Genomic DNA, 13,704 nt, shown 5'->3' on the forward strand with positions numbered 1-13,704 from the left:
ATGATACCCGTGAAAATGTAAGAGCTCTTTTTTCAGTCTAGCAAGCGCGCCATACACTAGGAGTTGTAACTCGTCCTGGGGCCCAGAAGGCTGAGAGAACACAGATAAGTGGAAGCAAAGAGAGGGAAGGTTCTAATAGCCTTTGCCCAAATATATTCACTTATCGATCACTACAGAGACGAAAAAAATTTTAGCCCAAGCCTAAGAAATTCATGATAACATCCAAGGGCTAGTATCTGGGGACCCAGAGAAATAAATAAACTAGAACAATACTGGCTGAAAAACAGAAAGGATAGACTGATCACACCAACAGTCAAATACATACAAGAACTAAGCCAACAGTTACAATGAGAAAAGATCCAGGAGGGCAAGGGCATATTAATAAAATAAGAAACAGAACCAAAACCAAACTCCCAGAACATATATTTAGGTGGCCATATAGTGATATGGTTCGGGGCACGAGCTTTAGAAAGAGTCAAGCAGAGCTGTTCTCAATTACAGCTCTGGCATTTATGATCTTAGACAGGTCATTTAACATCAATTAACATTATTACATGTCCTGTGCTTAATGATACAGAAGGTTCCAAAATATCAAGATGGTTTAAATAAAGATCCATGAACACAGTATAGTACTAACGCTGTAAAAGACATAAGAAACTATCCTACATCTAAATGAGCCTACAGTGCATCCGGGAAATTGATTTTTAAAAATCACTAGCATTGGTCTATTGACCTGGATGATACATTACTTAAAAAACAAAACAATAACAATAATAATAAAAACTACACAGAAGAAGTCAAATTATTCCAACCTTTAACTAGCTGGATTCAAGCACTAAACTGCCCTTTACTTCTAAGTCTTCCTGTCTTTAAAGGAGTTAAGTAACCTAACTTTGTTCTTACAAGTGTTTCCCCAAAGTCTAAAATATAAGACTATATGACTGAATGCAAAGGCTTTTTTATTTTCTCTTGAAGCTTTAATATTTTAAGTACATTGTGAACTATACAGTGTTCCTGTCCAAATCAATGTCACATTATTCTCATTTGCATTTTCAAGGCAAAGTGCCCAAAAAAGTGCTTCTTATTTTATATGGTGCATCTATCAAGTGAAAGTTAAAGGCTATATTTATAATCTGAAGCAAACATATTTTGGACTATTATAAATAACATAACAGCGGAAGTCAAGAAGCAGTTGCAGCACAAAACAACTCCGAAAGAAAAGAATTTGTAAGGAGTCAGTTCACACTGGTCTAATTTTTGGTCAAATAGTTACTCCTTCTATATTAGAGAAAATGTTCTGCTGAGGGAAAGTACCTGCCCCTTCTCCACTACCATCCCCCGTTCTCCAATCCATTCCTGCAAATTGAGGAGCACCACACTTAATGAGAAATGTTACCGGTAAGAATATATTATATATGTAATGATGGGTGATAGGAGATTGAAAACCACTGTCCTGGAATACAACTCGTGCCAGGAAATCTTAGATTTAGATATGAAAATTCTCCAGATTAAATAGCATCTCCCTCAACACATAATACATAACCTATTTTTCCCACAAGATCGCTCTGATCCTACTATAATCAAAACTAGCATTAAATAAGGAATATTCTGTACACAACATATTTGATCAAAAACTTTAGAAGACTTCTATGATCACTATGCTGAGTATGAGAAGTGATAAGAATCATAACATTCAACTGAAATATTTATACAATTGTGCTGTTAACTGATAAAAGATAATGTCCAAAGTAAAATGGCAGAGTAGCTTGATTGAGTGAATCATCCCAAACAAAGCCATTATAAATTTTGGACAAAATATTAAAAAAAACAACAAGTATTTGAAGGCACTGGAGAGTAACCAAAAAGGCAGAAATAAAGAGTCTGACCTTGAAAAATTAACTACGGCCTGTGAGGTTTGTGAATTTGTGGTGTTTCTCCTGAGGGCAAACCTCAATTCACAGGGGACAGAAAGCTGCAGCCTTATTGGCTTAACTGGTCAGGGGACAGAGTCTGAAGCTCATGGAGCAGATAGAAAGTTAAAGACAAAATCCCAGAAGGAAGAAAGGTTTAGAGGAACAAGAACCAAAATCTACATGTAAAATTGACCCAAATCCTTGGCTAGTTGCTAAACTTCACGTGCACGGGGGAAACCCCAGGAACCCGGAGGAAGAGCAGCAGCTGGAGGCTGGAAGAACCAGGCGGGGACTGCAGCTGCTGTACACACAGGAGAAAGAGAGTTCAGGGCCTGAATTAAATGCCCATTAAGAAACCAGTAAGAAAATTTCCTATTACGCCAACGTAACTGCCTGTTGGAATAAAAATACGTATTCAGAGGAACATAAAATCAAAGCCTCTACACGCTGTCATTCATAACATCCATCCAGTAGAATAACCAGGAAAACGTGACCCAGATAAAGGAAAAACAAGCAGCCAACAGATACTAAACCGAAGATGACTGAAAAAAACAACTAGTAAAACTTTTAATAATCTTGGCTTAATGGGAACACCCAGCAGATGACGTAAGTCATTGCAGTATCTGCCATGACAGTGAGCTATATGCTAGGACACTGGTCTCATCTTATTGGACTCCTTCGACACTTAACATTGTGTTCTTGGCACTTTTATATTTAATTAAATAAAATTTAAACACTCTTACTGAGCTTGTCTTTTATCTCAGACGTGATCCAACAAGTTAGTTTGAAAATGTATGTTAATAAGTCCAGCATATAAGATTAACAGTACTTGTTAAATCAAAAAATAATTAGCAGAATGGTGTTTGATAGGTGGCATAAAATAGCTTATGTTTTAAGTTAGACTTCATGGATACATCTAAAAAAAAATGTTAGCTTAAGTTATAGACTTACGCAATCACTATTCTATCTCCATTATTTGTTCAGAAAAGCTTTCGAATTCTGCTTAATGTTGTCTTGAAGCAAAACCCACCTCCACTGCTGACTGGCGCTGAAAGGTTTTGCTCACTTAGATCTTCTGTTAACATCCAGGCTGGAAGGATTCTTCTCCTCTGGGCAGGGTTTGGCTGTTGCTTACTCATGCCTCTGCATTCACCTAGGAGGGACTAAAAAGACATCTATATATTAACTGCTAAAAAGAGCCCGCATCCTTAATGGAACTGTAACGTTATTTACTTTGCAGGAAACTGCCATTAAAAAACAAATCCATCTGCAACCGTGGACTGAGTTAGTCAAATTTCTCCAAGAGAGAAATTCAATATCTCTATTAGCTGAAGTGTTGGTCTAGGCGATATTCTCTAGAGCTTAACTTCAAAACAGCAAAAGCAGATCAATGCTAGCAAGACTGTCATGCTACGTCTAACAGCGGCTGTCTTTTCTCTCCTCAGATTACCTAAGAGCAAATTTTAAATGGATGAGACCTTAAATTTCTCACCACACTGTTTGCGGTGGGCTGGGTCTCTGCTATTTCTGTGCTGCTTTCCAGCTGTGGGTCACCAGTTGTCTCAACAGGCAAGTCAACTGAGGAAGATTTTGGTGTCTCATTCAATGCATCATCTTCATCAAGCATTTGACTGTTCCTATAAAGTAAAACTGAAATTCATTTAGTAATCATTTAAACTCAAACCACTTCTATTGTCTACCACGGCATTCTCCCGAGTACATCTAGCTCGTGAGTTACACCACTTTCCCAGACTTAGCAAGACAAAAAAGCAGATTACAACGTGCTAGAATAAGATCTACAGACTACAACGTGGTCTTCGTCGTCTACCCACTGCATCACCATAAAAGACATCAATCTTTCCAAATCATGGGCCTAGAAACCACAGCTACTTATACAGTGGGCAGTAGCCACCTCTGTCAAGGCTGAAGAGCTGTTTACTTATTTAGTGTTTGTCCAGATAATCCATAAAAGTTCAGATCACTACCCATTAGGCTCCTGAAGAAAAGAAAAAAGAAAATCTTGAGGTCAAGTTCACACATAGCTGCTACTGGGGTTCTGGCCAGTACCGCCATTCGTGAAATCTCCCCCAAACTTGTAGTCCAACTGAAAGCTAAACGTTCTGACACAAGAGCATCCAAGGTCACATGAGGGACATACCAGTGGAACCGATTACCTCCTCCTCGCAGCAAAGTGTGGTAAGATCGTGCAGAGTTGATGGATCATTATTCCTCATGTCTGCCTAGCGATGACCGAACAGACTTATTTTTGAAATTTTTAAGATGTAGATATGAATACTACTCGGAAATAAAAAGGAAAAAACTACTATCATTGATCCAAGTACAACAACTTGGATGAATCTCAAAGGCAGTTTGCAAAGTGAAAGAAGCCAGACACAAAATGTACATATACCATGTGATTCCATTTAGATGACAGTCTGAACAGGCGAAGCTTCAAGGACAGAAATCAGATCAGTGGCTGCCAGAAGCTGGGGGTAGAGGAGGGGAATGACCACAAAGCAGCAGCAGGGAACTTTCTGGGGAAAGGAAAATGTTCTATATCTCACTGTGGTGGCACTGACATGACCATACACATTTGTCAAAGTGCACTGAATTACACATTTACCCGGGGTAGACTTTACTATGTGTAAACTGTTCCTCAAGTAAAAGTAAATTTTAAAATATTGAAGATACAAGATGTTAAAAATTTGTCTAGCTGAGAAGAGAATTAATGGCTTGTTTTGTCTGATTTAGTGCATCTTACAGGAATAACCTCCTCCAAAGGCAGACTTGAATTCATGGCAGAAATCAGCCAAAAGAGAATAACTTACTAAACCTCTGTGCAACACCACAGTTTTCGTTCATTCAATAAATGTTTTTTTGAAACACCTAGTGTATGTCAGACACTGTTCCAGGCACTGGGGATTCAGACTTGAAAATGTATTTTCAAGATTTACTTACTTTCCTCATCAGTGTCTTAAAGAAAATAGCCTCTCTAGAGAGACAATGTACTTCCTCATCAGCAATGAAATTCAGATAAAACGTTTTACAATATTCAAAGTCACGTATTCAAGAAATCAGTGCCTGCTAAGCACCCACCAATGGAGAGGCAACAGGAATGCAAGACAAAATTAATGTTAGTCCTTCTATATGAAGCATGTCATAATTTAATGAACTAAAATATAAATTTTTTTTTTTTTTTTTTTGGTTTTCTCTTACCTTGACTTCTCAAACAAGTATGAGTTTTGGTAATTCTAGCAGAACAATTTCATGGAAACATACAGAAAAGAGTGAAAAATGAACAAACTAGGGCTGGTGTATACAGACCACACATATGCTCCCACTGAGTTGGTTATGAATGGGTTTCATTACACAGTCTAAATACTAAACAAAAAGCATACTGACATGAGAAAAATGGAATCCTCAAGAAACGACCAGTTTTTGTACTGTTATTTTGTTGTTCAAACCTGTTTCTTAGATTCACAACTGGTTGGGAAAAAAAAATTTATAGTGGTATCAGGGTCCTTAAAACTGCCATAAAGCACATTTACAAATTTAGATATAATTTATATATTCTGGAAAGCAAAGATCTGAGGTGCACAGTTTGATCAGTTTTGACAAATGCATACATGCATGTAACCTACACACTTATCAAGACACAGAATATGGAAGTCAATCAAGATGGCAGAGTAGGAGGACATGGAGCTCAACTTCCCCAACAGACGCATCAAAAACATATCTACATGTGGACAATCCTCACTGAAAACTGACTGGAAACTGGCAGAAAGAGTCTTGTACCTCCATGCACAGTAGGTACCGTTTTGTGCCTTGCTTCATTGGTAGATTCCTTAGGATTTCCTAAATAGACAATCATGTCATCTGCAAATAAAGACAGTTTTATTTCTTTCTTTCCAACATTATGTACTTTATTTCTTTTTCCTGCTTTACTGGACTGGCTAGGACCTCCAGTAAATGTTGAACAGAAGTTGTGCAAATGGATGTCTTTGTTTTGTTCCCAGTCTCAGGGAGAGAAATTCTAATACTTCATTATTAAGTACTTTTTATAGGAAGGAAATTCCCTGCTTTTACTAGTTTTCTATAAATCTTGTTTGTAATTTATCATGAACAGATATTTAATTTTTGTCAGAGTCATTTTTAATACATCTAACTGAAATGACAGTTCTTTCATCTGTTACAACTAATTGCATTGATTGATTTTTATATGATAAATCCATCTTGCATTTCTCAGAAAAATTCCACTTGGTCATAGTGTATTAAAATCCTTTACACAAAAATAAAATAAAATAAAATATAACAAAATAAAATAAAATCCTTTATACAAATTGCTGGATTTGACTTGTAAATATTTTGTTACGAAGAATTTGGATCTGTATTTGCTTTTCTTACAATGTTCTTGTGTGATTTTAGTATCAGGGTTATGGAAGTGTCATAAACAAGTGGGGAAGTATATCCTCTTCTACTTTAGAGAAAAAGTATAATATTGGTATTATTTCTTCCTTATGAGTTTAAGAGAATTCACTAGTGAAGTTCTTGTGGGAAATTCTTAAATTGTGAACTCAATTTCTTTAATGGACATAGGATTCATCAGATTTTCTATTTCTTCCTGTATCGGTTTTAGTTGACTGTGTTTTTCCAGGAACGAATCCATTCATTTAGCCTGTCAATTTTACTGGCATAAAGTTTTAAATATTTCTTTGTTATTCTCTTAAGGTCTGCAGGCTCAGTGCTGACCTCCCATCTCTCACTCCTGATAGTGATCATTTGTGTCTTCTAGCTTTTTTTCTTGGTAAGACTTACAGAAGTTTTATGAATTTTGTTAGTCTTTTCAAAAACCAACTTTTGGTTTTGTTGATTTTCTTTGGTATTAATTTTCTGTTTCATTCATTTCTAGTCTTATTCTTACTACTTCCTTTTTTCTATTTTGGATTAATTTACTCTTTTTGGTCTATCTTCTTAAAGCAGAAGCACAAAGCATTAGTTGTACAGCTTTCTTCTCTCCTAATATAGGCATTTTATATAAATTTCCCTCAAAGGACTACTTTAGATGTAGCTCATAAATGTTTTTGTTGTGTTTTCAGTATTATTCTGTTCAAAATATTTTCTAATTGCCCTTGTGATTTCTCTTGGTCCCATGGGTTCCTTAGGTATGTGTTGTTTAATTTCAAAGCACTTAAAGATACTCCTAGATATTGTATTTCTATGGATTTTTAATTTAATACAGTGCAATCAAAGAACAAACTCTATATTAATTTTGTCCATCTACTTCTATAGGTTCAGTTTAAGTATTCTATAATTTAAAAGCTAAAACAAAGGCAAACAATCTGCTAATGACTGCCTCAATAAAACTAGTATATTAATTTCAATTTCACACCAGATATTTATTACAATACCCCATTTCATCAGTTTCCCTATTCTGTATTTTCTGTTATTCTTATAAGAAAGAAGAGTTATACAACTGTAGCCTAAGCAGAAGTTAATACCTTAAGAAAATTTTAAAAGCTAAGAAAAAGATTAAGAAAATGTAGCCAGTTTCAAATTAACTATCCTCTTATTATTGAAAATACACTCTAAGTACAATGGTAAAAGATACAACAAACAGGAACGTATTACTATTGAGGTACAAGTTTCCAAAATCAAATGTTTTCTAGAAACACACGCACATACACACATCACGGAAGTCCTATGTCACCAACAGAGTTGAATTCTAGAATGGTTTCTACTCAAGCATTTGTCCATGACTGAGGAATTAGATTACAAATCCCATTACTTAATCTCATCTCATCAGGCAATCCTACCTTAAAGTACATTCCATTTCTGTTTCAGAATGTGTAGATAAAACACGGAAAATGTATTTGTCAACTAATAGAGAAAAACTATCTCCAGGATTCAACCAGCGCCATAGGTTTGTCTTCAATGGTAAGAGCTGGCCCTTCTCAGAAGACTGATAAAAACATGGATTTGTGTGTATCTATCAAAAAAAAAAAGAAGTGATGTTATAACTCAAAATTATGACAAAAATAAAACTAAAATGAACTGATATAAAATTTTAGTATCAAAACAATTTTAAGTATAAACTTGGACTTAAAAGTCTAATAAATCCAGCACTTATAAGTACCATAATTAATATCTACATGTAAGAAAGAAAAATAGCTTTACTATACCCCCCATTTCTCCAGGAATCAAAGGAGAAAGCAAAGTTATCAATTAACTGGTTAAAAGATACTTCTTTTTTGCTTAAGACAGATGACAGGACATTGGGAAGAGAAACATGAAGAATTCTCAGTCCAGAAACTGAGTCCCCCCAAATTCACTAATCCCTTGAAACTGGCAAGCTTCTTTTCTGCTCAGTTTCCCCTAATAATTTCTTACTATGATTAAGAAATGAGAAACTATGAGAAGGAGAATTTTGATCAAATCTCTCAGGCAAACAACACAGCTTTTTTTTTTTCCAGTCCTCACAGAGGAATTTCTTTGTTTTGTTTGAATGAAACTCCCACTATGAAGATCACCACCCATATTCAAATTGCAAGAGGTAAACATGTCTCGATGTCAAAACTATTACAATGGCCACTATCTTGAATTATGTTTCCAATGATTACTTCATGTTAGCAAAGATAAAGAGGGTTGCCTCCATAACTAAGATCTACTGAAAGGTACCTTAAAAATTCTAACTAGAGCTGAAACTGGCCATCTCCAAAGAAATGGAACAATGATTAAGTAGACATGAAACAAAACTTTGGAAAAATAATAGAATACTATAAATACTTTATACCAATGTATTTGTAGATATGGCCAAAATTGACAATTATCTTAAAGAATATGAACCAAACTGACTTTAGAAAAAAGCACGTATATTTACATGTATGTGTGATCTGTTTAAAAAATATTATAAAAGGAGATTGAATTATACCTATATTTTAAAAATATAATCAATAACTAAAATCTAATCCTTCCCAAAACCAGACTCAAATGGATTTAAAGATTTTTCTTAATATTCAAACTCTTCCCCAAACCAGAAAAGATGGAAGGCTCTGATTCCTTCAAGGACGTTAGTTTAACTTTGATTCTAAAAGCAGACACGGGCAGAAAAAATCCTGGCAAACTCAAACCCACAGTGAATAAAAGACACAAGCTACCAATATGAGAGGCACGTCTGAAGTACCCACATATTTTTTCACATATCCATGGGATTATAGATGTGAACTTAGATTATGCGATGTTCTTAGAAGTGGTGCAAAGGATACCATTATCCCTGAAGAAATGGAACTAAAATACATATCAATCTTCTATAGCTTTCTCTTGGAGTTATCATTAAATATTAAAGAAAGATTGATATGTACCAAAAAAAAAAAAAAAGAGAGAGCTTCTCTTCTTTTCAGTGCTTTTTTTTTAATTTGGAAAAAAAATTTTAACCAAATGAGTTGTGGAAAAGCTATTTTAGTATTTTATAGCTAGTTTACAAGTGCATTCATAATTTCAAGGGAAGAAAAACAATCACAACTCAGAAATTTTATTGTGCAATAGAAAAACTACAGTCACCCAAAGATGCATATTTTGAGAATCAACACCAAATAGTCAAAAAAAAAAAAACTTTTGCAACTTACATGTATTTATAGAACTACCCCCTCAATCAACCAAAAACCAAAGAGTAAGTTTTTATTAAAATGAAATAAAAGCGTTAACAGCTATGAATTCACCCTGAGGACATAACTAACTACTGGCGATAGTCATTTACAGAGAATATCATCGTTTTGCCTTTATAATGCATTTTCTCCCTGCTGATACCAGACTGTAGATTAAATTTAAATGACACATAAAAAAGCTAACATCATCTCCTTGTGAGCTAACATTATCTGCTCATGCACTATTTCCAAGAACTGGTAAGAGCCAGAGCCTTTTCTAAAGGGAAATATCAGAAGGAAGAAAGACAAATTCATCCAATTTAAAAATACAAATTAGTTACTGCCCTAATTGCATTCATCTATCATTGTCAAAGCTACTTTTTTATTTGGTTGGATCCCTAATTTGAGGGAAACAAGAAAAATATCTAATCACTTAAACAAAGTATGCAGCATACAGAAGGGATCACTGTAACAAAATATTTGCTATATTCATTTATATAATTTTACATAGCTTTTTAAACTAAAGCTTCTGTCTCAACACTTTATTACAATTGTATATATAGCTTGCTTTAGCTAAGGGATCAAATAATTTCTGATTGACTAGGGAATAGGGAATAAATGATATTTATCGTACATTATAAATAAAATGAATAACCTAGACGTCATTTGTCCATCTCGTACTCATTATTTTTTTTATTTTACTTAAATTTTTTTTTATTGAGGTATAATTGACATATAATTTTATATTGGTCTCAGGTGTACAACAGAATGATTCAATATTTATATACACCTTGAAATGATCACCACAGTAAGTCTAATGACCATCACCATACAACGTTAACTTTCAGGATTTACTCTCTTGGCAACTTTCAAGTCTGTTGTATGATATTACTGACTGTAGTCATCATGCTGGACATTACATCCCCATGATTTATTTATTTTGTAACTGGATGTTAATACCTCTTGACCCGCCCCTTTCCCATTTTGCCCAGCCCCCAAAATCCTTCCCTCTGGCAACCACCATTCTGCTTTTTGTATCTGTGGTTTTTCCCAGGCCCATTCTTTTTTTTTTTTTCTCCATACTCATAATTTCTGATCTTACACTTCTATTAACAAAGGTAGTTTGAGAATCTCTCTAAATTTCTCTAAATTGCACCTGGAAGGCACAGCTACAAGAAGTAGTTGACTAAATAAATAAGTCTATTTCAAGGGGACAGACATTTTATTGAAACTATATTGATATAAACAAGAGACCAAGCATTATATAAAGCAGAGAATTTACACATATATCACTAAGTCCAAGAAGCAGCTTTCCTTCAACTAATATAATGCGAATATAATAATTCTTGGAATAAAATTCAAAACCCAATTACATATTTTTCTAGAAGAACAATCAAATTCTAGTACTAGAGCTGCACATTTCCTTTTTAAAATAAACTTTTTCGTGTCTCACAGTGTTTGGTCGTTCGGAATTACAGAAATAACTGCAGTACATCGTACTAGTCTTTACATCTTTTTCATGATGTGAGTGTTCCATAATAATGTTTTAGAGACATAATACATGTAAGATATTATGCGCAGGTTCACCACCCAGTTTAAGAATATTACCATTAGTTTTGATGCTCCCTGTGTCTTTTCCTATCCATTCTCTTCTCAGTTCCCTCAGACGTAATTATTCTGATTTTTGTGTTTAATTACTTCTTTGATTTTCTTTATGGTTTTACCACCTATGTTTATGATCTTGAATATATTGTTTATTTCGTAGGATTTGTAATCTTATAAAAATGGAGCCATACTATATATATTCTTCCAATGCTTGCTCTCATCATTCAGTGCTATGTTCCTGATTTCAAACCATGTTTTTTCAGCTTTCACTGTAATGTATCCTCACTGTTGTACTACATTTCATTAAATGAATATATCCCAGTACATTTATCAATTTCACCGTTGATGGAAATTTACCTTGCTTCCAGTGTTTTGCCGTCACATAAACAATTCTGCTCTCCAGGCTCTTGTACACAGCTGTTGGTACCTGTGTGTGTGTGAGGTCTGACTTGGATGGAATACGAGCCTTCATCTTTAGGAACTAACGTCACACTATTTTCCAGAGTGGCTGTGCCATTTAAACTCTCACCCATAGTTTATAATACTCCACTTGTGCTATATCCTCACCAACACTTGAAGTTGTTAGACTTTCCATTTTTGCTCATCTGTTGAGTGTGGAATGATATCTCACTGTGGTTTCATTTATTTCTCCATTTAATAAGGAGGCTGAGAATCTGCTTTTCATGTTTAGTAACCACGGGTTTCCACTTCTGCGATGTGCCACTAATGTCTTCAGCCCATTTTTCTACTGGATTATCTTTTTCTCACTGATTGAAGGCATTTGCTATGAACTTTGAGTATCATTCCTTTGTCAGTTAATTGTGTTTTAAATATCTTCTCCCTATTGTACTTTTCATTTTCATTAGACTGTCTTTTGACAAGCAACGGTTCTTAATTTCAATGTAACTGGCTGGTTTTTTATTGATTTATAATCATTTTACAATGTTGTGTCAAATTCCAGCATAGAGCACAATTTTTCAGTTATACATGAACATATATATATATACTCATTGTCACATTTTTTTCTCTGTGAGCTACCATAAGATCCTGTATATATTTCCCTGTGCTATACGGTATAATCTTGTTTACCTGTTCTACAATTTTGAAATCCTGTCTATCCCTTCCCACCCTCTGCCCCCTTGGCAACCACAAGTTTCTATTCTATGTCTGTGAATCTGTTTCTGTTTTGTGTTTATGCTTTGTTTGTTTTTGTTTTTGTTTAGATTCCACACATGAGCGATCTCATATGGTATTTTTCTTCCTCTTTCTGGCTTACTTCACTTAGAATGACATTCTCCAGGAGCATCCATGTTGCTGCAAATGGCGTTATGTTGTCGGTTCTTATGGCTGAGTAGTATTCCATTGTATAAATATATCACATCTTCTTTATCCAGTCATCCATTGATGGATATTTAGGCTGTCCCTATGTCTTGGCTATTGTAAATAGTGCTGCTATGAACATTGGGGTGCAGGTGTCATCCTGAAGTAGGGTTCCTTCTGGATATATGCTCAGGAGCAGGATTCCTGGGTCATACAGTTGTAACTGGCTGTTTTCCAATCTTTTCTTTTACAGTTTCTGCTTTCTATATCTTAATTAAAAACCTTTCCCTACTCTAAGGTCATAAAGGTTTTTTCCTAAATTTTATAGTTTTGATTTTCACATTTAATCTACCTGGAATTGACTTTTGAGTATGGTGTGAGGTAGGGGGTCTAATTTTTTTTTTTCCTGCCCGAACAACAAACTGTCCTAGTACAGTTTACTGATAAAAAAGTCCTCTTCTCCACTGACAGGTAATGCCAGCCCTGGTCCAAATCAGATCCCCACATATTTAAGCTTGAACTTAAGATTGCTTTCAGTTCTGAAAGTCTATTCAACTGAAAGCACTAAAACTTCCTACAAAGATAAAGCAACGATTAGTCTGAATTTCAAGAACTTTTTAAAAGAAGAGAACACCAAATGGCCAAAGAATCCTAACCTGGAAAATATGATGAAAAAAAGAATCTGAGTTCTAATTCTCATTCAACAACTTGCTGCCTATGCAGAATTAGACATTCTAAGATGTCAGAAATAATGGTACCAATGACACAACATTGTAAGCTGATGATACTTCAATAAAAAAAATATAAAATAATAATAATGATACCAAGAATAGGGTAAAAATGTTTACATTTTTCCCATGTGTATATTAAGTAATATTTTTAAAAATATAAACAAAAGTATAATTTATATAAATAAACTTTATCATCCCAAATTTTAGTTTTATATCTATAATCTAATGAGGAGTTTTTGCTCTAATTTCTAGAATTGCTCTTTTAATTTCGCATCTACCACAGTTTGGTGCTCAAAAGTCACCTGTTGACTGTACATAAGTACAGTCTAATGAAAGACCAAGAAAAGGTAAAGAATGTTTTCTAAAAGGTGTCTTCTTTGATTGAACATTGTTAAACTCCCATTCAGAAATCTGACCCACTTCATAATGGATAAAGTTTAACTCAAAGAGAGAATTTTCCACTAACAAAATCACCTTTGAGAATACTTACTTTAT

The 13,704-nt window shown here is 34.5% G+C and overlaps 1 protein-coding gene across 3 annotated transcripts in view; it reads right to left on the reverse strand.

Moving 5' to 3' along the window:
• APLF (aprataxin and PNKP like factor) overlaps positions 1-13,704 on the reverse strand; it is a 68,420-nt gene that overhangs the window by 40,856 nt on the left and 13,860 nt on the right. For all 3 annotated transcript variants that reach the window (XR_010384166.1, XM_031467176.2, XM_010979904.3), the window contains exons 3-5: positions 7,727-7,899; positions 3,406-3,550; positions 2,944-3,076 (exon numbers count right to left, since the gene is read on the reverse strand). Coding sequence is in view for 2 of the 3 variants with exons in the window: in XM_031467176.2 (XP_031323036.2) it covers positions 2,944-3,076; positions 3,406-3,550; positions 7,727-7,899 (451 nt within the window). In the remaining variant the exon portion in view is untranslated. The remainder of the gene's footprint in view (positions 1-2,943; positions 3,077-3,405; positions 3,551-7,726; positions 7,900-13,704) is intronic.

This window comes from Camelus dromedarius, chromosome 15 (assembly GCF_036321535.1).
Source record: "Camelus dromedarius isolate mCamDro1 chromosome 15, mCamDro1.pat, whole genome shotgun sequence".
NCBI lineage: Eukaryota > Metazoa > Chordata > Mammalia > Artiodactyla > Camelidae > Camelus > Camelus dromedarius.